Source organism: Aedes albopictus, chromosome 2, assembly GCF_035046485.1.
Source record: "Aedes albopictus strain Foshan chromosome 2, AalbF5, whole genome shotgun sequence".
NCBI lineage: Eukaryota > Metazoa > Arthropoda > Insecta > Diptera > Culicidae > Aedes > Aedes albopictus.
This window is the reverse complement of record NC_085137.1, coordinates 185946052-185970688: the sequence shown is the minus strand read 5'-3', so window position 1 is coordinate 185970688 and position 24637 is coordinate 185946052. Positions and strand designations below refer to the sequence as shown.

The window sequence follows — 24637 nt, the reverse complement described above, 5'->3', positions numbered from 1 at the left end:
GGTGCTTGCAGTACCCTACTTCGCTAGTCGAAAATTCCGGGTTTCAACCTCGGTTTTAAACAAGCCTCATTTTTCTCGGTTTTAAACAAGCCTCAATATTCTGGAAAACCCTAAGGAACCCAATTGGGTTCTTTAGGGGTATCCCGATTGTTTCAAAATCTGATTCTCCGCCCAAAAATTTGCCGAAATCCAAAATTTCATATTTTTTGGAGTCCGGGAACTATTTTTAAAATGCATTTAAAGTTTGTATGGGGATTTTTTTTTTGTTCGGGTCGAACTGTCACTTTATCGATTGAACTGTCATTCTATCCACGAAAATTAAATCAGTTTTGTTAATTTATTGAAATCCAACAAAATCACGTTATACTCAGAAAAATGAGCTCTTTCAATTAGGCTATAGAAAATAGCAATATTGTATTCACTAAACAACCCAATTCTCCGTGTATGCACGCTAACCTGAAACTACCCATCGACTGGGTCGATTCGACCCGGATTTTCATGTTGTTAGCAGTTGTCAAAATCCGGGTAACGCGAAAACCCAGATTCGTTGAATCTGGGTAAAGATCTGGGTAATCGGCACTTTGTCATTTTCCGGTTTTAGAAAATGGCAGCGGTCAGGAGAACGCTGCAAATAATGAATGTTTTCGCGAAAAATATGCCGATAAATGGCGGGAAAACAGTTGAATTATTTCGAAGAACTGTTTTCCTGCATCAGGTAAGTGAACAGCGCATGGAAGTTGGGAGCTTTTTTATTTAAAATCTAAATTGGAAATACATTAACAAAATAAAGGCCCCGGAGGAGCTGGGTATCGTTTACCCATATTTTGCCACCAACATCGGTTACCCAGATATGAGTAAAGGTGCCTTTACTCAGATTAGAGTAACTGCAGTTTTGCTCAATCTGGGTCGCTTTGACACCAATCTGGGTAACTGAGGGTTAGCGTGTGGTATTCCTTTTTAAGCCCACGTATCCCCCGTTCGAGCCCATCGATATTTCAAGACCAACATTTGAACAAGGCTTCGAAGTGTAGTATTTTCACGATCCGTGGTAAGCGTCCGTGGTAGTAAGCGTAGATTGTGTATCTAATTATTGTCGCGCTTATCTTAGATTCTCAACAAGTTGCTTTCAAAACGCGCAGCATCAGATCGCGCCAGACCGCGCACGTATGATTTACACACGGTGTGCACCTTGGCTAAAACTGTTTTTGCAGCCGCCGGGTGGGAGCTGTCATGGATAATCAGCCGCCGCATACAAATCAAACGGGGCGCAATCTTTTCGCGATAAACGACGGCTGGTTGAGATCATCAGCATCTGAGTGATTAAGCTGGGATGCACAATAATTAGATACACAATCTACGCTTACTACACGAAGGAACTCAAACTATTGCAACATACTAATTCAAAAATGTTGCTTTCCAGTTATTTTATATCTTTTACTGGAAAAAGTAATACTTTCGAAGAATGAGTTGAGAAAATATAATGCTGTTTTTCTTTATTATCCAGTTCCAACCTGGGTTGGAACTGGATCAGATCACAGTTTCAACCCCAACCCGACTTCGGTTTTGCTTGTACTAAAGCTTGTTTGACGTTCTTTGTTTACACATTTTCCGCCAATCCAGTTCCAACCCAGGTTCAAAAAGAAAAACGGCATAAGAAAAAATATAAAAAAAATCGCTTATTCCACGCGAAGCATTTCTTCGATCTGCCATTTTCAAATGTTGATCCCGTTGATTCCACGATTTGCTTCGATATTTTTGACGTTTCTCTCGTTTTTTGCGCCATCAGCTCTCGGTCAGTTCTTGCTGTCAACCGTTCGTTTCTCTCCGTCTTGTCATTCGTCTCAAACCAAACGCTTGTTCGTTCGCATCCAAAAAGAAGCTGCTTTTGCGGGCGGCTGGATTCTTTCTTTTTTCGTGTATTTTGTGCTCAAAATACCAAACTAAATTTGTGAAATTTAGTTCGCGAGAGTGCGGCGTGCTAACCCAAACTCGAAATGGTAAGTAGGCTTCGATTCGTGAGTGAAAATCCCGTAGATTAGCGATTTGTTTTGTAGATTTGCTTTCATGTTGGAGGTTAGGAAAAAGACTGGGTTCCGGCCCAAAATGGCAGAATCTCTTCCCCAATTTTGCCGGCAAAATATGGAACCCACTTATCGAGTTGCTTGAATTGTAGAATATGTTAAATATGTGATGAAAGCCAATCATCCAACTTAGAGCGAACTAACAAACTGATTTTCCATTCGTTTCCAAACGTTTATAACGATGTCAACAAAATCATCTTCCAGACGATCGGCAAGAACAACAAAATGATCCAGCTCCTGAACTATCGGGTGCGGATTGTTTTGCAGGACTCGCGAACTTTCATCGGGACGTTCAAAGCCTTCGACAAGCACATGAATCTGATCCTGGGGGACTGCGAGGAGTTCCGTAAAATCAAGCCGAAGAACACGAAACTGCCGGAGCGGGAGGAGAAACGAGTGCTGGGATTCGTCCTGCTGCGAGGTGGTAATATTGTGTCCCTGACGGTAGAAGGTCCTCCTCCACCGGAGGAAGGTCTCCCGCGAGTTCCGATCCCCGGAGGTGCTCCCGGTCCCGGAATGGGCCGTGTCGCCGGGCGGGGAATGCCGGCAAACATTGCTGCCGTTCCGGCCGGATTGCAAGGTCCGGTCCGAGGCGTTGGTGGACCATCTCAGCAGCACATGGCCCCCGTGGGACGCGGCGGACAGGTTTCGGCTCCACCGCAGATGCGACCGATGATGCCTGGAGGGCCACCACCCGGTATGATGCCCGGACCGGGAGGACTCGCCCAGATGGCCGGTATGGCCCGAGGTGCTCCTCCACCGATGCGAGGTCCACCGCCCGGTATGATGCGTGGAGGTCCTCCGCCGAGGCCGTATTAGAAAGGTAACGGGGCGCAGTTAGAATTAAGTATTGAAAGAAATGATTCTCTGCAGCATTCTTTTCATTGTATTTCCATAAGAACTAATAAAGCTGGGTGAACTAATGTGAATTTCACCGGTCTGCTTGATTAACGATCGGTTTGAAGAAATGTCTGCCTTTCTCGTACACCAAAAGTACATTTATTATTGTACTAATTTAATTTCCATTTTACTGTCAATTGTATATAAAAGAGGCAAGATATAATGGTTTCATTTTGAACTCAAAAAATTGCTTTCTTGGTGTAACGTCTTCACTAGGACAAAGCGTGTTTCTCAGTTTAGTGTTCCATAACAACAGTTATTAACTGAGAGCTTCCTGAAAAGTTCCTGGACTGACCGGGAATCGAACTCTTTCAGCATGGTCACGCTGAATACCCACGCCTTTTTTTTGATTGGGACCCCAAATTGTTGACCCAAAACGCAAATAGCTGTAACGCTGCACAGCAAAGAATCAGCGTTTTGACAAAACTAGAAAGAGATACATAAGCACCTGCGGCTTTACCTATCTCGTGATCACGGAACATTCGGATATTCAATCATACAACGTGACAAGCTTCGATTCGCCTTGCTTTTAAAATATAGCTAGCATTGCCGAAATGCTTTTATTATTGCCAATACTTTGTGGAACCATTCTTCTACTGGTCGAAACAGAAAGGATAAAACACCTTTTACAATTGTACAGTCTCTCTAGGGCAGATTTTGCGAGGAGCGTCGTCGTGGACACCTCAAATCAACTACAGCATCAGTTCCGCATCTCACGGTTTGCTGTACCGGTAGCGCAGCTTGTCCGGCGGTTCGCAATACTCCTTCACTATCAGCTTGCAGAGGAACACATGGAACACGACGATGATGACGCAAATCGACACCCAGAATAAGGTCGGAAGGGCCCCCAGCGAGTGACCGTGTTTGTGCAGGGCAATCACATGGTGCTCATGGGCCGGTGCTTCGACGACTTCCTTGACGTGGAGGGCATGTCGTAGGTCCTCCATGTGGATCTTATCCGAAGTGATGTAGAGAATAGAGGTCAGAGGTTCGGTTAGTTTCACCGGGAATATGGTTTTAGAGGGACCGAGCTGGACGGGAGGATCGAGACATCCGGCGTCGCAAGCGTAATAGTTTCCATCGGAACGGTCCAGGGCCACGAAAAGGACCGCCTTGTTGTCGTCGCGGACCGCTATTGAAACATTAACGTGGGTCATATTGCCGTAGTTCAATCGTCGGAAATCGTAATCCCGATGGAGATACTTGGGATGAATGTTCAACTCCAAGTGTTGATTGCTGAATCGGAACCCGCCGAAACTTAGAACCATGGCTTGAACTATTCCGCTTGCACCGGCCTTGATCAGATTATGACAGCCTTGTTTCTCCAGGGTTAGCATCCAAGAGGCCACCACTCCATTCAATTCCTCGAGGCTGCTGGTCTGCTTCCATAGGTTATCAGCCTGCAACGTGTGGTAGCTGTCGTAACAACCTTCCGCATAGGTCAACGCCCTCTCAATGTCCTGCTTTTTCTGTACACTGCTGGACACTTCGTACTCATATGCCCTGGATTGCGAAATCACGGCGTACATAGTCGCATTGATGTCGTTTCCGTTCAAAGTATTCTCCGCCTTGGAAGTGCTGATGTGAAATCCCGTTTCCCACAAACTGTTCCAAACCTTGACATGATCTCGCTTGAACGCATAGTAAGCGTTATGCTCCCCATGTTCTGCGGCCTGCAAGGCCTTATTCATGGCATCGATGGTCTGTTGTTCAACCAGTTCCTTGTAAACTGCATACTTCTCCCTTGGAATCGCATCTGAATAGTTGATGGTCAGCAACAGTTCCAACTTGGTGGTGCCGCGCTTTTTCAACGTCAGAACTCGAGGCATTTTGCGAGCTACTATGCAAACCACTCGGATTCGTTTATCGTCATCGTTATTCCCGGTCGATGCCGCAGCGTCAACCAGGCCCGTTATCACCTGGTATTCCAGGATGGTCGAACCGTGCTGGAGCCTGAAAAGGATATAATTGTCAAGAAGAAATACCGTTTATTCTGTGTATATACCTTAATGTTCTCTTACAAAATGTAGTCGGTTGTTTGGTAGATCATTTATGCCCAAAACAAAGGACTAAGCCTTGCGAATAAAGTAGAACCTTCGTGTGGTATATCAAGCGGTACAATAAAAAATGGAATTGAAATGCTGGGCTGAGCAAAGTGTGATTTTCAAACAGATGGATTTCAGTCAAAAATTGCAAAATCAGTCAAAATGATTCATAACACAAAATGCTTCTAAAACGAAAAAAAAAACTTTGGAAGCACAACAAGAGAGCTCTTTGTGCATACACTGGCCTAGTAACTGGACACTGCCTGAACAGGTATACCTAACTTGACCAAAATTGATAAGATTCAGAGTGATATCTGTCGTTTCTGTAACACGCAAAATGGTGAGTCGACAAGGAGCGTCCAACATAGCTCTAGCCGTCACAGGATCCAACCTCATGCTTCCACGGGTCAAGCGATGTCAAAGACCGCCAGCTAAGAGTTGTGTGCTTAGCTGGTATTGCAGCCTGGGCACTGTTGTACTTCTGACTTCAGCTAGATTGAGGAGGTACGTCTCGAGTGTCTGTTCACCAAGGAGGTGCGGCTCAAACGGCGTCTGTTCTAGCATGCAGCGGCTGAGTATGAAATGCTCCTCCACCGGAAGCTATACATAAGGTGGCAGCCCCATCACGGTGAATCAGTGTTTGGACGAAAAAGTGATCAGTGAACCACTCGGCAGTTTTTCTTCCCTTCTGTTGGTTCTGTTTCAATTACCAAGCGGTGTATGTTCTCTCGTCGAGTCGCATGGTTCACGAAGGATCACAAAGAGGATACTCCGATATAAACAAGCTGCGGTGATGAGCGGGCATCGCTAAGTGTAACCACAGACAAACAGACGTAACACTCTGATAATTCCCATCGTACACCGATTTAACGACATTTTTCAAAATTTGATAGTTGGCCAACTGCCCAACCGTGGCGCTCGCATAGTTTTTGTTTGAGTTTGACGTTTGCTCACTACCGCCACCTAGTTGGTGGTCGGCCAAACATAGTCCTTTTAGCATTGGGCGAATATGTTTCCGTGACTATGATTTGAATCGAAAAATGTTCGAAGTGTTACGTCTGTTTGTCTGTGGTGTAACACTTACCGATGATCGCTCATCGTTGGCTTGGGGCAACTGTGAATAATCGTTATTTTCATCAGTATTTAATGCGTTTTCGCTTTAAAAACGTGAAATACTATTTAATTTAACTGTATTCATGACGTTGCAGGTTGTGTAGTCACAATAAAAAAAGAATTATGGCAATAAAATATTCTTACCGAATGCATCGCTTTCATTAGAGTCATCGAGCATCTTCTCTCTTGATTGCGCTCTCGTATCGAACCGGGCAAGAGAATGAACAGCATTTCGGGGAGCGTTCCCGATCATGTTGGTTCATGAAATGTTACATTCGCGAATGTATCACTTGCTGAGCATGGACCATTCAGTGGTTCGCGATAAAAATCCACACACTGCGGTGAATAGGGGGCCTTAGACCAACAATCTACTGTTTCCAAAACCCAAAAACCGTTACAGAAACCGAAAATGAAAGATTCCGAACTGATTCAACGGCAACGACTTTTAGGGCGAAACAACGGACAAGAAGTGGAACTTTGAGTGTATTAACCCTAGTCCAGCAGGATAAACTGGCACAACTAGACAATGAGGCATGCCGTATGAAGCATGAGATCCTAGGACTGAGCGAAGTCCGTTGGCCGAACTTTGGAGAACACAGGTTGGCGTCGGGTCAAATTCTGCTATACTCTGGCCTACGAGGTGCACACGCTCCTCGCTACCATGGAGTTGGTTTCCTGTTCATTGCTTACGGCCACGCAGCGCTCAAGAAGTGGGAGCCTTATTAATGAGAGGATGATTGTAGCCAGATTCAGAAACACGGGTTCGAAAACTTACCATGATCCAATATTACGCGCCAACCGAATTGCAAGACAAAAAGAACTTTTACAGTCAAATGAATGCTGTCGTGGACAAGATTCCGAAAGGTGATATCAAGATCCTCATGGGCGACTTCAACGCGAAGGTTGGTTCCGACAGCTCGGACTATGAACGCGTCATGGGACGCCAGTCTCGGAGAAAACGGAGAGCTGTTTGCAGAGTTTTGTGACAACAATGACATGATGATTGGGGGATCGCTTTTTCCTCATCGACAAGTGCACAAAGTGACATGGGTTTCCCGTAATGGCGTCACGGAAAATCAAATCGACCGCATCAGTATCAGCCCGAAATAGATACGGAGCCTTCTTGATGTGCGGAACAAACGTAGCGCCGACATTGCGTCCGACCATCATCTCTTATTCGGCGAGATCCGGCTGCGCATTGCTAGGATCCATCGACAGGAGGAGAAAATCGGACTCCGGTTCAACACAAGCCACCTAGAAGACGCGGTGAAAAGATCCTTCGTCAAGGAGCTAGAGAACCGTGCTGCGAATATTCCAGAAGGTGGAAGCGCAGAAGATCAATGGAGCGACATTAAGAACGCATTCATCGCCACCGGCGAGAATAACTTGGGTAAGCTACGCACCCGGAGGAAGCAGTGGATCACAGATGACAACTGGAAGAAGATAGAGGAGCGAAGGAACGCCAAAGCCGCGATAAAGCGAACGAAAACACGCGGAGCTAAAGCCGTAGCCCGTCAGCGCTATTCGGCTCTCGAGAAGGAAGTGAAACGCTCATGTAGACGGTACAAAAGAGCGTGAGCGGGCTCCCTAGCCGACGAGGAAGCCGCAAACACCGGCGACATCCGTTGCACGTCGCCTTAGTGGGACTAAGATGAATGCTACGATCAAGTGTCGGCCATGCCATCAACACCTCAGCATGATCCGCCAAGGGTTCGACGCATTACCCGTGCCAACACCGAAGCTCCATCAGTGCAGGAGATAGAAACAACCATCCGTAGCATGAAATCGAACAGGGCCCCAGGGGGTCGATGGCATAACAGCTGAGATGCTCAAAGCTGACCCCGTAGTATCCGCACAACTACTGCATCAATTATTCTGCAACATAAGTATGGGAAACCGCGACATTTCCGGCCGACTAGATGCAAGGCGTCTTAGTAAAGGTACCCAAAAAGAGTGACCTGACTGTATGCGTTAATTGGCGGGGCATCATGTTACTGTGTATCGTTCTCAAAGTCCTCTGCAAAGTGATCCTTTACCGAATACAGGAGAAGATTGACGCAACTCTCCGACGGCAGCAAGCAGGACTCCGTGCCGGACGATGCTGTGTGGACCATATTGTCATGCTCCGTATCATCCTGGAGCAAATCAGTGAATTCCAAGAGCCTCTCTACCTAGTATTCATTGATTACGAAAAAGCTTGCGACCGTCTCAATCACGGAAACATGTGGGAAGCCCTCAGGCGCAAGGGTGATAATCATCGGCCTTATTAAAGCACAGTACAGGGCATTTTCGTGCAGAGTACTGCACAACGGTGTTTTGTCCGATCCTATCCGGATCGTTGCTGGAGTGAGGCAAGGATGTATACTATTACCGCTACTGTTCCTCATCGTAATCGACGAGATCCTGGTAGGTGCGATTGACCGTGAACCAAATCGTGGATTGCTGGTGGCAGCCCATTACCATGGAGCACCTAAATGACTTCGAATTGGCTGATGACGTTGCTCTCTTAGCTCAACGGCGCTCTGACATGCAGAGCAAGCTCGATGATCTTGCCAATCGCTCCTCAGCGGCAGGTCTTACCATCAACGTCTACAAGGCAAAATCGTTGGATGTAAACACAACGGTCAACCCTTCCAGCTTTACGGTAGCTGAGCAATCAGTGGAGAATGTTGAAAGCTTCCAATATCTTGGTAGTCAAATGGCGGCACCAGAATCGACATAGGTGCACGGATCAAGAAGGTGAGAGCTGCTTTTGCGAGTTTAAGAAATGTATGAATAAACAACCAGATCAGTCGACGCACCAAAATCCGAATTTTCAACTCGAACGTGATATCTGAGCTACTATACGCCAGTGAAACCAGGTGTGTATCAGTGGAGAACACTCAACGACTGCAGGACTTCATCAATAGATGCCTGCGGTATATAATTCGTGCATGGTGGCTCACATTTGGATCTTCATCAACGTGGAGCTCCATCGTCGCTGTCATCAAAAGCCGATAGCGACAGGAATTTGGGAGCGAAAGTGGAGGTGGATCGGCCACACTCTTCGCAGGGGCGGAAACGAAATCTGCAAGCAAGCGTTAGATTGGAACCCAGCAGGACATCGCAGCAGAGGCAGGCCTATAGGCCTGCAGAGAAATTTGACCAGGCCACAGATCAAGGCGATGGCGGGCAATAACCCAGCATGCATATCTTTCAATTTGGCCCTCTAAACCACCATGGGTGCACAGTTTGAGCATGCAACCTACTACATACTTACTTCACACTCCGGGTGACGGCCGTGGGCCAGTCTGAGATCCTCGGCACGACCAGTTCCACGTCGACCAGCTGATTTTTGGTGTTGGTGATCTGAATCTCCTGCACCAGCACCGAGGGCATCGTCCGGTGCGCATAGTACTGATACGACACAAAGTACCCCTCGGAAAAGCACTGGAAGCGGTGTACCACACCGCTCAAATATTCCACCACCGTTGCCTCCCGGTGTGTTCCCAGACCTCCGGCCGCAACGCTCACGATCGGATGGTAATTAACCGGCTGGAGCAGGGCCCGACCGCGGAAAATGTTCAAATGGGCGTCCGCTTGGATCTCCAGCCCGAACATCCCGTTGCCAACGTACGGAATGGCATCGTACTCGTGGGCAAACATCGGCTGGTGCCGGATGTTCACGTTATACTCCAGCTGTTGCAGGTAGAACGGTGTCAACCGGTCATCCATGCATCGTATCGTATGATCTAGATCGGGTATGGGAAAAAGTTTTAAGAGCTTTCAATCAAGAGATTACCAAGCAGGAGATACATACCTTTGGTCGGTTCGCTACTTCCGAACAACCAGCGCAAAAAAGACGGCCCAATGTACAGGAGGAACACGGCCACCACAAAGAGCAGGGCGAACAGCTTCCGGTAGGAAATGTTGCCGTCGAACGTTCGCTTCAGACGACGCGTAAATTCACTTACATCGAACTTGGGACTCATTTTCTAAAGTATGTTGTAATTACTGTTTGAACGATGAAAATTTTCTCATGTTTTCGTTTAGCGGTCACCACCTTCCAACATTTTTTTTTCACTTTCGATCTGATGTTTTTCTGATGTGTCTTCTACTTTTTCTTCACACGCTTATTCGTTGTTGTGCTGCTGTCAACTTTTTTGCAAAATTGAATTCCTGTGACTGAAATTGTATGTACAAACGCAGTTGCAAAACGATTTCTCTCATGAGAAAGCTCACAACTCTCTCTCAAATCAACTCCGACAATCGTTAAAGCAGCTTCGGGTCCCGTTCGTCCCGTTCGGCTGACAGACATCTATCTGACATCAGGACATCAGCAGCAGAGGCAGATCGCCCGTCGCATAACTGTTTCGTTCGTAAAATCAGCCGGTCGGTAGTAAAATAGTCCCGTGTTTTGTGATTAATAGACAACGTTATCAAATTCGTGTCACTGTTCAGCTGCAGCATCGTTAATCACGCGGAATAATTGCAGTTGGTAAGTGCATCAGCCGCCGAGGCAGATAGCTTTTTTTTATTTGCAAAGATCCATTAACGGAAACGTGTGTGCGTGTCTTTCTCCTCTTATTGTTGTTGCAGATTTCTCCTTGTGCAAAAATGGCCTGTTCCAAAACGTTCCAGGGCTCAGCGGTCCTGCTGAGAAATTCGGCTGTCTTCAATGGTTGCATCAGTAAAAGGGCTAGGTGAGTACGACATGTTACATTTTCGAGTGATAATCCGGGTGGATTCTGGCCGATGAACTGGAAACGACCTTGTTCGTGGGATTCAAGGTCATCGCTATCACTCGAACCCCCAGTGGCCTAATGCGGACCGCAGAGTGTTATGTGCAATTTCAATCAATTTTGCGAAAGTTGTTTGTCATCTGCGGGGAGGCACATTAATTGTTATGTGCGGAGAATCACATTTCAACCTATTCACTCTAAATGGCCGTCAGAGGGGAAGCTTCTATCATATCGATTACCTAACAGTTTAATGTTTTGCTGATGGAGAGGAAGTTAAAAATAGATAAGGGAAACGTAAGAAATGATCAACATTGTGTGTGGTGTAGGTGGTTAACCTTGTGGGAAACATGAGAAAGTATTTTAACTTTTTATGCATGACGTATTTAAATTTCTCATAAAAAGTGAAGTACCTAATTTCTAACAAAGTTCCTGAAAAACTCTAGGCAAACAAATTTTATATAGAAGTCATAAAATGCCATGGAAAATTGCTGTTCATTGTAGGGCAAATAATATTCAGAATTTTCAATACTTCTTGAGATCTTGAGAAGTTTGTGGCAAAATTCCAAAAGATATGTGACATATTTGCTTAAAGAATATTTAACGAAATCTATACCCAACTAACATTTATTGTGAATGTAAACGTCAACAAAGCGTCCTCAATACGGCTTGATGCTGAGTTACTGTGTTGTACATATGGACAGAAGCTTCTATGCAAGCCCTATACCAATGAATCTGGCGAACTTAACCCACTTGTACATGCTGTGCGATCAGCTTCTATGCCACCAAGTCATAGCTCTTTTCTCGGCTCCTATGTAACCACTAACTGAATAACATCTTAAGAAGGCGCTTTTTCAGCCTTTTCGCAGTTGTTAAATAATAGTTTTACGGCATCCCCAAATTAAACGATTAAATATAATTAGGTTATGGATACCGTGACGCAATACATGCGGAACTGGAATATTCACTTTTAAAATTGAATAATTAAAGTACTTGACGCTACTTGGAATCGAACTCCCGATCTCCGTATCCACTGGTCCCGATGATGTCCTCGCTGCCACACTGCTATATATAAATATCATAGAAAATAGCCCGTTTTGTTTTACTCCAGACAAGGCTTCATAATTGTGCCACAAGAAACCTTACCCAACTTCATAATTATTAACTCAAACAATAAATTCTGCATCAAATTGATTGTAAACAGCTTTCTTATGCAAATATAAACAATCAAACGTTTTTGCTCACTGTTAATTTAGCTGTTTTGGTGCTCAAATGTAATCATATCGACAAAATATTCATTTTATAGCCAATCAAAAACGCGAGTAACTTGCTGCTATGGTCCAACCTTCAGCCAGTTACTCGCACAGGCCACAGCAATTTGAATTGAAAATGAAATGGGTACTTACTGTGATTCTTCTCATTCTCATGCTAAATAGTGTAATTTTAGTAAGTTGCACTTAATTATTTAATGCAAAAATACACAAAACTATAATAGAATTGCAGGATGTATGCGAAATGTACAGAAACAACTTTCTAGCTCCACAAAGATAAACAAACAATTGTCAAAGGCAGTTGCTCTTGAATAAATCGAATAAGTTTCATTAAGGGCGAACAAATCTTTTTTTTTTGCCTTGAGGTCATCCAATAGTAAAACCAATTTTCAATCAATGCTGTAGGTTTCATGCAAGGCAACTTTTTTCCAGCATTGTTTTGAGGTGGTTTTGATTAAAGGTAATAACAATGATTTCAAACTGGCTTTCTCAGTCTAGGGAAATTCAAAACGACTGGTTTTGTATTGCCCGACGTTTCGGCCTTGTGTATAAATACACAAGGCCGAAACGTCGGGCAATACAAAACCAGTCGTTTTGAATTTCCCTAGACTGAGAAAGCCAGTTTGAAATCATAAATCAAATTCCAGTCGAAATTCACGAACAAAGGTAATAACAATTGATGGCGGCTGCATGAGTTTTGTTCGCTGGAAACGGCAGCCATGTTTAGAAACAATTGAAAAAGTGGCGTAGCCTTTTGTTTTTATAAGAAATTTATGTCTTCGTATATTAATGATTGTCGGCTGTTCGGGCTCTAAAGAAGTTGATCATCAATATTAATTTCTATTCCCGATCAGCCTAGATAGCCGTGTAGTGGCGGTAGCAGTTACCTCAACTGGCTAAGAATATCACTACGGATTTCCTAATCCGGTGGTAAAAGTCCACCAAACAAGCGACCCCTAATTCATGGTGTTAAGCGTACCGTGCCTAGGAATGAATGGTTAGGGGGGTCTAATAAAAACTTAACCGTGAACGGAGCCTGTAGAGTACCAGGGCACCCTCCACAGTATGTTGCCCTTACTGTGTTAAACGGAGCAATGACACAGTGGACCTTATTTGTCTCCGGGATAATCGGCCACTTTTCTTACGTCTCAATTCCGAGGCTTAATAAAAGTGGGTAAATGATTTTTTTTTTATGGCAGGAATTAAGTTCGTACAGGTAAACCTTCATCACGCAAAAGGTGCTTCTGCTGTGTTGAGTCGAAGGTTTAAAAAAGAAGGACTGGAAGTGGCGCTTATTCAAGAGCCGTGGTCCAACAAACGAAAGATTCTTGGTGTTCTGACACAAAATAGTAAACTATTTTATGATGAGCAACAAGATTCTCCCAGAACCGCTGTCTTAGTACGCAAAACGTTGAAATGCTATCCTATTACAGAGTTTATCAGAAAGGACATTGTTGCGGTCATGGTAGAGGTACCAACCACTAGAGCAGAGGTAAAACTGAGATCGCTGTGGCTTCAGCTTACTTTCCTGGTGATGTTCCTGAGGTACCTCCTCCTGAGATCGCATCATTTGTTCAATTCTGTAAAGAAAACAACAAATCGTTTATCATTGGCTGTGACGCCAATGCGCATCACACGGTTTGGGGTAGTACGGATATTAACAGTCGAGGTGAGTCACTATTAGAGTATCTGTCTTCCAACAATATAGACATTTGCAATAATGGTGATAAACCTACTTTCTCAAATGTAATCAGACAAGAGGTCTTGGATCTAACACTGTGCAATGCTGCAATCTTTTTTACAAGATCACAAACTGGCACGTGTCAGATGAGATTTCTCTATCTGATCATAAACACATAATCTTCAATTGGAGTGGTGGAGATTACTCTAGAACCGCATTTAGAAATCCCAGGAGGACAAACTGGGATCAATATGTAGAATTGTTGAATACGCATTCATTTACAATGGGAGAAACTATTGATTCAACCCAAAAGTTGGAATCATTTTCTCAAAGGGTAAATGAAAGTATCATCAATTCCTTTAACGGAAGTTGTCCCACCATACAATCGTCTTCTACTAGAGACGTGCCATGGTGGAACTTTAAACTGGATCGCCTTAGAAAATTTTCTCGTAAAATGTTCAATAGAGCGAAACAAACGGGAGATTGGACTCAGTACAGGAAAGCCCTGACTGAGTACAACAACGAAATATGAAAATCTAAAAGAAAGTCTTGGATGCTGACATGTGAAAACATAAACAGCACTCCTGTAGTTGCAAGACTACAGAAAACGCTCGCAAAAGATCATTCAAATGAATTGGGAAACCTGAAGCGCGACGATGGAGCTTTTACCAAAACTCCTCGTGAAACTTTGGATTTAATGATGGAAACCCATTTTCCGGGTTCGGTTCTAAGTGTGGATTCCAATGATACTATATCTCTGGAAGGTGAAGGATGTCCTAGTATAAACTCTTCGGAGTCAACTAGGACAATAAACACCACCTTAGATTTAGCTGATGAAATCTTCACGAAGGCCAGAGTGGAAAATGCAATTAGATCTTTTCAGCCTTTTAAATCTTCAGGAGTTGATGAATATTTCCAGAACTGATTCAAAATGGAGAAGCGGTGTTGGTACCATCACTAATTGAGATGTTCAAGGCTAGTTTAAGATTGAATTACGTTCCATCAAAATGGAGACTTGTAAAAGTTATCTTTATACCAAAAAAGGGGAAGCGAGACAAGACGCATCCCAAAGCATACAGGCCAATTAGTCTTTCTTCAGTTTTGTTGAAGACTATGGAAAAGGTTTTGAAGGATTTTATCAATTCTTCTTACATAAAAGACCATCCCCTATCTGACTTCCAGTTTGCTTATCAATCTGGTAAGTCAACGGTTACAGCACTTCATTCGCTAGTAACAAAAGTGGAAAAAACGTTTTCAGCGAAAGAAATAGCTCTATGCGCCTTTTTAGACATAGAAGGAGCATTTGATAATGCCTCCTATTCATCTATGAAGCGTGCCATGGAGAACAAAAACTTCGACCAATGTATCATACATTGGATTTATACTGTGCTTGCAAAAAGAGAAATTACCTCTGAGCTGGGAAGTTCTTCTATAACAGTAAGGGCAACGAAAGGTTGCCCTCAAGGAGGAGTCCTCTCACCACTATTGTGGTCCTTAGTTGTAGACGATCTTCTAAGAAGCTTGAAGGAAAAAGGTTTCGAAGTTGTGGGCTTTGCAGACGATATAGTCATAATAGTGAGAGGAAAGTATGACGAAACTGTTTCGGAGAGAATGCAAAGGGCCCTAAACTATACACATTCATGGTGTATTAAGGAGGGCCTTAGCATCAACCCGTCAAAAGTCGTAATTGTCCCTTTCACTAGGAGAAGGAAGATCAACCTAAAAGCTTTTCGGCTTGGAGGGATACAAATTCATCCTAGTGATCGAGTCAAATACTTAGGTTTGATACTGGATGCTAAACTGAACTGGAATGCTCAAATTGAGTCCGTGATCGGTAAAGCAACAAGTGCGTTCTGGTTATGCTCCAAAACTATTGGCAGAAAGTGGGGCTTGAAACCAAAAATGATAATGTGGATTTATACTGCCATAATCCGCCCAAAAGTGACGTATGCTTCGTTTGTCTGGTGGCCAAAAACGAAAGAGGCTACCACACAAACAAAGCTTGCCAAAATTCAACGTCTTGCGTCCATTGCTGTTACAGGAGCGATGCGAAGCACTCCATCAAAAGCTTTAGATGCGATTCTCAATCTGCTACCTTTGCACGAGTACGTGCAATTAGAAGCAGAAAAGGAATTGCTGAGACTTGAACGAGTTGAAATGTTTATGCCAGGTGATCTTGTAGGTCACCTGAGCATTTCACAATACTTACAAAATAGGCCAGTAATGAAAATGATTAAAGACTGGATGAAACCTGTGGAGAACCATGATGTTCCTTACAAGTTGCACGAAACAACTCGTGCAGATTGGGAAGTCGGAGGTCCCACTGTTCGTCAAGGGTCAATCAAATTCTTTACAGATGGCTCAAAAGTTGGAATAAAAACGGGAGCGGGAATCTACGGCCCTGGAATACAAATTTCAGTGGCGATGGGACACTATCCTACGGTGTTTCAAGCAGAGATTCTTGCTATTTTGAAATGCGCAAATATCTGCCTTGAGAGAAAATACAGATACGCAAATATTTGTATTTTCTCAGATAGTCAACCCAAGTAACAATTATACTTTAGTGGCAATCCTGAAGTAATTTCTAAGATTGAATAATAAAACTTAGCTATAAAGCTCTTTGTTCTGCAAATTCGAGATAAAATAGGTATAAACTATCCATAAGACTAATCTGGCCCACTCTTCAGGAGATCTTCAAGACTGGTTTTGAAGACTGCTTTGAAACTAGTTGTATTTATGTACTAACACTGATGATTGGTTATAAGAACTTCATAAAACTTTAACAAGAATAGCTTGAAGCATGTTGATCTTTTAGCTGTCTTTCTCAAAAATGCTAATAGTGCATGATAAATGAAATCTTTTACCTCAGCATTATGCAGATGCGAACTAGTTTTGTTTCATGAATGAAATGTTAATTGAACTGCGAATTAATTTTCATCAAATTGAAATGGCTAATGCATCAAAATTGCCTGACAGATCATTGATGACAGGGAATCAAAATTTTCCGTGCCATACCCACTTTGTCGTTGATATGCCACCCAAAACATACGAAAATAACAAAGCGCCTCAAAAATAATATCATTCATTAATATACGAAGACATAAATTTCCTTTAAACACAAAAGGCTACGCCACTTTTTCAATTCTTTCTAAACATGGCTGCCGTTCCAGGCGAACAAAACTCATGCAGCCGCCATCAATTGTTATTACCTTTAATCCAAACCACCTCAAAACAATGATGGAACCAAGTCACCTTGCATGAAATCTACAGCATTTATTGAAGATTGTTTTTACTAGTGATGATCTTAAGGCAGATTTGTTCGTCTTAAATGAAACTTACTCGTTTTATTCAAGAGTAACAGCTTTTGACAATTGTTTGTTTACCTTTTTGGAGCTAGAAAGTAGTCGGCGTCGGTGGTGTAGTGGTAAGCGTGGTTGCCTCTCACCCCAGTCGGTCGGGGTTCAATTCCCGTCGACGCCGATGGGATTTTCTGAGACATAAAATCTGTGATCACGCCTTCCCTCGGATAGGAAGTAAAGCCGTAGGTCCCGGCCCATGTGTTGATGGGTTCGATATGTAGGGTCCTCAGGTGTGGTGGCTGTCTCCCTGGGGCGTCGGAATTTAAGGCTTAGCTCCTAGACCCAGCCGACGTAAAACACAACTGGCGCCGAACGGTGCTAGTTGGCCAGAAAAAAGAAGTAGAAGGAGCTAGAAAGTTGTTTCTGTACATTTTGCTTCAGGAACTGCCTATTCTATTATAATTTCGTCTATTTAATAAGTGCATTTCTAAAACTTACTAGTACATATTACACTATTTAGCATACGCACGAGAAGAGTCACAGTAAGTACCCATTTTAGTTTCGATTCAAGCTGCTGTGGCCTGTGAGAGTAACTGGCTGAAGGTTGGACGACCTCAGCAAGCTACTCGCATTTTTGATTGGCTATAAAATGAATATTTCGTCGATATGATTACTTTTGAGCACCAAAACGAAAAAATTAACAGTGAGCAAAAATGTTTGAGTGTTTATATTTGCATAAAAAAGCCAATTTATTGCATAATTTATTATTTGAATTATTAAGATTTTATTACTCCGCTCAGTTCTTGTTCCAGACTAGTGGCTCTAGCTCAAGAATTGAAAGCTTTAAGAAGTTTTTAAAGGAGAATAACTCAGATGAATTGTACTTGAATAAACGAAGCATAAACTTTTAATAAAGTTTGTTGATGTATTGTGTTGAAAATAACTTCAAATACGTCTTAAAACTCATAATAAGATCAAATGCCTTAGGGAATCAAGTTGCTTTATGCGGAGTTTTCAAAATTAACTTGAAGAAAACTTAAAAACCGCATACGAACGGAGATTATTTTCACTTGATAAAAACAACTATAAATGTTTCATGAATTCTTCATGCTATGATAAAGCTTCCATAAAAATAAACAAATCTAAAAGGAATTTAAATTGTTACTTGGGAAGCTGCACTAAAAGCATTGTGCGCTTACAAATGTACTTCAAAGCTTGTCTGGGAATGCATTCTTTCACTGCGCAGGCTGTGCCAAGGGAATTCAGTAAACTTATACTGGGTTCCAGGTCACTGTGGCATTGAAGGAAATGAAATGGCAGACGAGCTTGCTAAAAGTGGTTCCAATTTACAGTTTGCTGGTCCAGAACCATTCTGTGGTATATCAAACTGTACAATTAAAATGGACCTGAAACGCTGGGCTGAGCAGAGGGTGATATCCAATAGGAAGCAATCAGTGAAGTACTAGATTGAAAGTAGTGAGCTGGATTTTTGTATGGTGAGATCATCAATTCTCCGTTTCTGCAATGAAATAGTGCAAACAGCGTGGGTTATATGATTTGTTGCCTAATTTGATGCTGTTTGAGCAAAAGTTTGGGTAACTGTGTTGTTGAAGTTGTAAGAAATAAATAATACAACAACACAGTTAACCAAACTTTTGTTCAAACATCATCAAATTAGGCAAGAAATCATATAACCCACACTGTTTGCACCATTTCATTGCAGAAACAGAGAATTGATCATCTCACCATACAAAAATCCAGCTCACTACTTTCAATCTAGTACTTCACTGATTGCTTCCTATCCACTTATCCGCGAGCGGTAATGGCGGCGGCGGGCACAAATAACCGATTCGATTTTTGACGTTTCTTGGGGATCGCAATCGGTTGGCGCCACCAAACGGTGGGTGAAGGGGTGAGGAGGAGAATGAAACTGTTTTGACTTTCCCCCAAGAAACGTCAAAATCCGAACCGGTTGGATATGCCCGCCGCCGCCATTACCGCTCGCGAATAAGTGGATTGGATGGACGTCAAAAATTGCAATCAGTCAAAACGATTTATAACACCAAATGCTTATAAAACTAAAAAGCTCTTAGAGCTCAACAAGAGAGCTCTATGTACATACACTGGCCTAGTAACTGGACACTGCCCGAGCAGGTATCACTTGAAAAATATTGGCCATATTCAGAGTGATATCTGTCGTTTCTGTAATACGGAACGTGAAACCTCGGAACATCTGCTTTGCAGTTGTGGTGCTTTATACACGCGCAGGCAAAGATTTCTAAATAGTGGTTGCTTGCAACCCAGTGAGATCTGGTCTGCAAAACCTGGGAAGGTCTTGGAGTTTATTAATTCCATTGCACCTGACTGGGAGACGACGCGTCGTGGCAGTAGCTGATTACTTGACACATGGTAATTAGCTGGCTAGATGCGAATATCAAAACGGGACATGCCACAAAAGTTCAGCCTATTGGACGCAGTGGCTTAATTTCCCCAACAGGGGAGGAAAAAAAATATTAATGATTGATATTATTTTTGAGGCGCTGTGTTATTTTCGTATGTTTTGGGTGGCACATCAACGAAAAAGTGAATATGGAACGGAAAATTTTGATTCCCTGTCATCAACGATCTGTCAGGCAATTTTAATGCTTTAGCCATTTCAATTTGATGAAAGTTAAGTCGCAGTTCAATTAACATTTCATCTATGAAACAAAACTAGTTCGCATCTGCATAATACTTATGTGAAAGATTTAATTTATTATGCACTATTAGCACTTTTGGGAAAGACAGCTAAAAGATCAACATGCCTAAATCTATTCTTGTTAAAATTTTATGAAGTTCTTATAATGAATCAATATTTGGAATGGTAGAACAAAAAAGAAAAATTAAACTAAAAACATTCACACATAAAAATATAATATACATACATATTTCCAGCAAGTCTTGAAGTTCCAAAGACAAATATTGTACAAAACCCTTCATTTTTTCTAAGAAATTTCATTAAAATAATCTCAGAAATTACTATTGAACTATTTGTTCCATGAGGTTGAATCAATGAGAGTCTAATGAAGGTGTGGAAGAGACACTTCGTGTGCGTGAGATCCGTGTTTGGTGCAAAACATATCACTACTACAAGTAAAGCGAGCTCCCATAAGAACGCGTGCCAAATAGTGACGTCACTATTTGTGTTTACATTTTTCTTTGCTTACTAATACATAGCCATCTCTTCTTCTTCCTCACCTGTAATATACTCTCATTGAGGTTGAATACCTCAGAAACTAACATGATTTCCTATGAAAACTATTAGTTTTACCTAAAATTCTGCCAATAATTCACCAAACCATAACAGACGGAATTGCGTAAAGGGCGAACACGAAATTATTGCAACACCTTTAATAGGACAGATTGGTGAAGTACTAGATTTGTAGTAATGAGCTGAATTTTAGTATGGTGAGAAGGCCAATTCTCCGTTTCTGCAATGAAATGGTTCAAAAAGCGTGGGTATTATGATTCCTTGCCTAATTTAATGCTGTTTGAGCAAAACTTTGAGTAACCGTGTTGTTGTTTTCTCCATTTCTTGCAACATAAACAATAAAGTTATCCAAAGTTTTGCTCAAACAGCATTAAATTAGACAAAGAATCACAATACCCACGCTTTTTGAACCATTTCTTTGCAGAAACAGAGAATTGACCTTCTCACCATACAAAAATTCAGCTCATTACTTCAATTCTAGTACTACACCGAACGTGCCCCATTGTCTTTAAAATTTCATGTATATTCATCGGATAAAAACCAGAATTGCAGGGCAGTTTTATACATATATTTACCTCAGTTTACATATACTGGGGTAAAATTTTGTATGATAAAATTTTTGACACTTTCGTTTAACACCATCCATAAGAGCTTGAAAATTTTGATGTCCCGCACCTGTTCAATATTTTTCGATTTTTTTTTCTTTTCCGCGGAACACAAGTCAACCAATCTTTGGATTTTTTTTTTTCCACTTTTCAGAAAGTTGAATTGCAATCTTGCAGCATATTTTGTTTCAAACCAAAATGGTACAGCTCTGGATCTTGCTTGGAGTGTAAACCATTTTTACACTCATTTTCTCTTTAATCACTTCCATCTTTACCGCAACAAACCACACGGCTAAGCAATTTGCAGGATATATACAATATACTTCTAAGAGCAACTGTACAAAATTTGATCAATTTTCGTCCACCGGGTTACAGCAATTTGTATTTAAGTGTTGCAATAATTTCGTGTTCGCCCTTTAACCTCAGTGAAGTTTCCACTAAAATCATCCCGGAATCCGCCAAACATTCGTTATCACTGATATATTCAAGGATATATCTTTGATTCTTCTCTCTTCTGAGAACTTTCATGCACATCGTGAAATGTCCAATTTCTGTGAACAGAGGCATAATTTGACCTTATGAACCAATGGAGCAGATAGTTAGTGTTCCAGTGGTGGTTGGAAATGTAATCGGGAGATATCATTTCGGGGATATTCATTTAATCGGGGACAAAAAAATAAATGAATAAGTGAGAAAATTCATTCACCAAAATGAATTTTTATTTTGATCCCTCAGTTGATAATTTTCAAAAATCATGATGATTGTACTCATTGAAAATGGAAATTTTCAACTCTGTTTATATTATAAGTAGCTAGAACCCCAAAAACACCAACAAATCTATGTGTTTCACCAATCAAACTTTTCCATATTCTTCGTTTTCCACTATCCTTTCAGCTCATGGTGGGGTGCCGTACAGATGGGTCCCCCGGACGTGATCCTCGGTGTGACCGAAGCCTACAAAAAGGACACCAACCCGAAAAAGATCAACCTCGGCGTGGGTGCCTACCGGGATGACAGCGGCAAACCATTCGTGCTTCCCAGCGTCCACAAGGCCGAGAAACGGTTGATGGACAAACAGCTGGACAAGGAATATTCGCCCATCAGCGGAACGGCCGACTTCTGCAAGCACAGTATTACCCTAGCGCTGGGCGAGGACAGCCAACACGTGGCCGCCGGACAGAATGCCACGGTGCAGGCCATCAGTGGAACCGGGGCCCTGCGGGTCGGAGGAGCCTTCCTGAATGGGTTCTTCCCGGGAACGAAGGATATCTATCTGCCAACGCCATCCTGGGGTAACCACGGTCCAATCTTCCGCCATTCGGGCCTGAACGTAAAAGCCTACCGGTACTACGACCCAAGCACTTGCGGATTCGACTTCAAGGGAGCTTTGGAGGATCTATCGGTAAGTCTGTTTTTTTTTTCTGCGAAACCGGTTCAGATCTGAGAAATACAGATAAGCTGACGCTTTGCTAAGTAGGTGCAGAATTGTCACATCGTTATCTTGGGATCACTAGCCTAAGGGGGTGCGATAAGAGGCAGCAGTTGTAAACTCTTACGGTACAATTAGCATGGAGATGATAAATATTTAAACAGAGCAGATAGGAAAACAAAAATAGCAAGGTGCATTCAAGTATGACACGCACAGACTTCGTGTGGGATCAGTTGCTACGCAATGGTTTATAATCCAGCGTCTGCGAGTCGATGATAAGAGCCGGAAAAAAGTAGAGCATTGAAACTACATTTACTATCATCATTTATTGATGACGTTGTTTGCTAGCGTGAATAACATCAACCATTGATGAAAGCTACGAAAACAACTTTATTTTTCATGATTCGTTGTAAGATTTTTTTTATTTACGCTTGGATTGTACAAACTTGCATCATTGATTTTTTTTCTTCTGCTTGATCGAATGTCTCTTTTTCAACTAAATGTTCTATGCACCTCATCAGCAAACAATTGAGATCATCAATCCTCATTTGTCAGTTGACTATATTCGCATTTAAATTTCGTGTGGCGAGAAACAGAAATCTTACATTCTGTTATGGTTGCTCAGGACTGGTGATACAGAGGACTCCATCCTCGGCGATTACCTACCAGTAATCGCCTTGATCTGTGGCCATGTCAAATTTTGCCAACTTCTTTTATTTCTTAGATGAGACGACGGAACTGTGATTCTCTGGGCATGTCTTTGCTGTCGCATACATGTACATCTCGATCTCGCCTTTGCGTAGAATGTGGTGTATTGACCTCCACTTTCCCTCCAAAATTTCTTTGCTATTGGTTTTTCATGGCATCGACGATAGAGAACCAGCTGTAAGGCCAATATGCACGAATTTTACATCTCAAGCATGTGCTGATGAAGACCTGCTGCCGTCAAGTGTACTTCACTGATACACACTAGGTTTCACTGACTACAGCAGCATAGATTTCACATTTGAGTTGAAAATTCGGATTTTGGCGCTGAACGACCTGACTGTATTTCCAGACATTTACTAAGCTCGAAAAAGCAGCTTTCGCTTACTTGAACCGTCGATCGTGGGGCCGCCATCGGCCATCATTTGGCTACCAAGACACTGAAGGCCTTTCTATTCTCCATTCCGATTTACGGTATAAGAATTCTTCTAATATTATTACATTTTCCTCTTTTACAGAAAATTCCAGAGCGATCCATTGTCCTCTTGCACGCCTGCGCCCACAACCCAACCGGTGTCGACCCCAGGCCGGAGCAATGGGCCGAAATGTCTGCCGTTATCAAAAAACGTAATCTGTTCCCGTTCTTCGACATGGCCTACCAGGGCTTTGCCAGCGGAGATGTCGCCAAGGATGCGCTGGCTGTGCGTGCCTTCCTGAAGGATGGACACCAGATTGCACTGGCCCAGAGTTACGCCAAGAATATGGGCCTGTATGGAGAACGAGCGGGAGCATTTTCGTTGATTTGTGCCGACAAGGAGGAAGCCGCTCGCACCATGTCCCAGATCAAGATCCTGATCCGTCCGATGTATTCCAACCCGCCTATCCATGGAGCCCGCTTGGTGACGGAAATTTTGGGCGACGCCAGCCTGAAGCAGGAATGGCTCGGCGATGTCAAACTGATGGCCGACAGGATCATCTCGGTGCGCAGCAAATTGCAGGACAATCTGAAGAAGCTGGGCTCTTCGCGCAACTGGCAACATATCACCGACCAGATCGGCATGTTCTGCTTCACCGGAATGGATCAGCAGCAATGCGAACGGTTGACCAAAGAATTCAGCGTGTACTTGACCAAGGACGGTCGCATCTCGATGGCCGGCGTTACTACGAAGAACGTCGACTACCTGGCCGAGGCCATTCACGCCGTGACCAAGTAATCGAGTACGTTGAAATAGCATTTAGGCCTTTAAGCCGCTCCTTTCTTTGTTGGACAAGGAAGTTAGGAATGGCACTCATTTAGATGGAGGCATTTAAAACCAAATTTCAATCACAAAGTCTGTGGCAGAGCTTTTCCGTTACTTTATTTTCGATCAATGAAGCCGTACGTTATATTTATATATTTACTACGATTAAAAGTGCACGAACACGATAAAAAAAGAATTCTTTTGGTGTATTTACATGATATTCCTCAAGCAAATCACTATTCGGTTGCAGCAACTCTTTAGATGATAGAAAATAAACATCATTTTGAAACAATGAATAA

At 42.7% G+C, this 24637-nt stretch overlaps 3 protein-coding genes across 3 annotated transcripts; 2 read left to right on the top strand and 1 right to left on the bottom strand.

Moving 5' to 3' along the window:
- Nucleotides 1–1835: 1835 nt before the first annotated feature.
- LOC115258703 (small nuclear ribonucleoprotein-associated protein B) lies at nucleotides 1836–3010 on the top strand. Its single transcript, XM_029859046.2, has 2 exons — nucleotides 1836–1997; nucleotides 2286–3010. Exons 1-2 carry the CDS (start codon nucleotides 1995–1997, stop codon nucleotides 2898–2900), a joined length of 618 nt encoding a protein of 205 aa, XP_029714906.1. The 5' UTR covers nucleotides 1836–1994; the 3' UTR covers nucleotides 2901–3010.
- A 488-nt stretch (nucleotides 3011–3498) lies between these two features.
- Nucleotides 3499–10264, bottom strand: LOC109419112 (uncharacterized protein KIAA2013 homolog). The gene is made up of 3 exons (XM_019693333.3): nucleotides 9939–10264; nucleotides 9399–9870; nucleotides 3499–4934 (listed from the first exon to the last, which is right to left on the bottom strand). The coding sequence occupies exons 1-3, from the start codon at nucleotides 10108–10110 to the stop codon at nucleotides 3695–3697; spliced, it is 1884 nt and encodes a 627-aa protein (XP_019548878.1). The 5' UTR covers nucleotides 10111–10264; the 3' UTR covers nucleotides 3499–3694.
- Nucleotides 10265–10455: 191 nt separating this feature from the next.
- Nucleotides 10456–24637, top strand: LOC109419113 (aspartate aminotransferase, mitochondrial). Its single transcript, XM_019693334.3, has 4 exons — nucleotides 10456–10616; nucleotides 10718–10821; nucleotides 21858–22365; nucleotides 23616–24637. Exons 2-4 carry the CDS (start codon nucleotides 10736–10738, stop codon nucleotides 24309–24311), a joined length of 1290 nt encoding a protein of 429 aa, XP_019548879.1. The 5' UTR covers nucleotides 10456–10616; nucleotides 10718–10735; the 3' UTR covers nucleotides 24312–24637.

Bases quoted from the DNA above. Each gene is read 5' to 3' on its own strand.
- LOC109419112 (XM_019693333.3), bottom strand. From the start codon at position 10,110: ATGAGTCCCAAGTTCGATGTAAGTGAATTTACGCGTCGTCTGAAGCGA. The intron at 9,871-9,938 runs GTATGTATCTCC...TACCCGATCTAG, and splicing joins AAGTAGCGAACCGACCAAAG to ATCATACGATACGATGCATG. The intron at 4,935-9,398 runs GTAAGTATGTAG...TATCCTTTTCAG, and splicing joins GCCGTCACCCGGAGTGTGAA to GCTCCAGCACGGTTCGACCA.
- LOC109419113 (XM_019693334.3), top strand. From the start codon at position 10,736: ATGGCCTGTTCCAAAACGTTCCAGGGCTCAGCGGTCCTGCTGAGAAAT. The intron at 10,822-21,857 runs GTGAGTACGACA...CTATCCTTTCAG, and splicing joins TGCATCAGTAAAAGGGCTAG to CTCATGGTGGGGTGCCGTAC. The intron at 22,366-23,615 runs GTAAGTCTGTTT...CCTCTTTTACAG, and splicing joins GAGCTTTGGAGGATCTATCG to AAAATTCCAGAGCGATCCAT.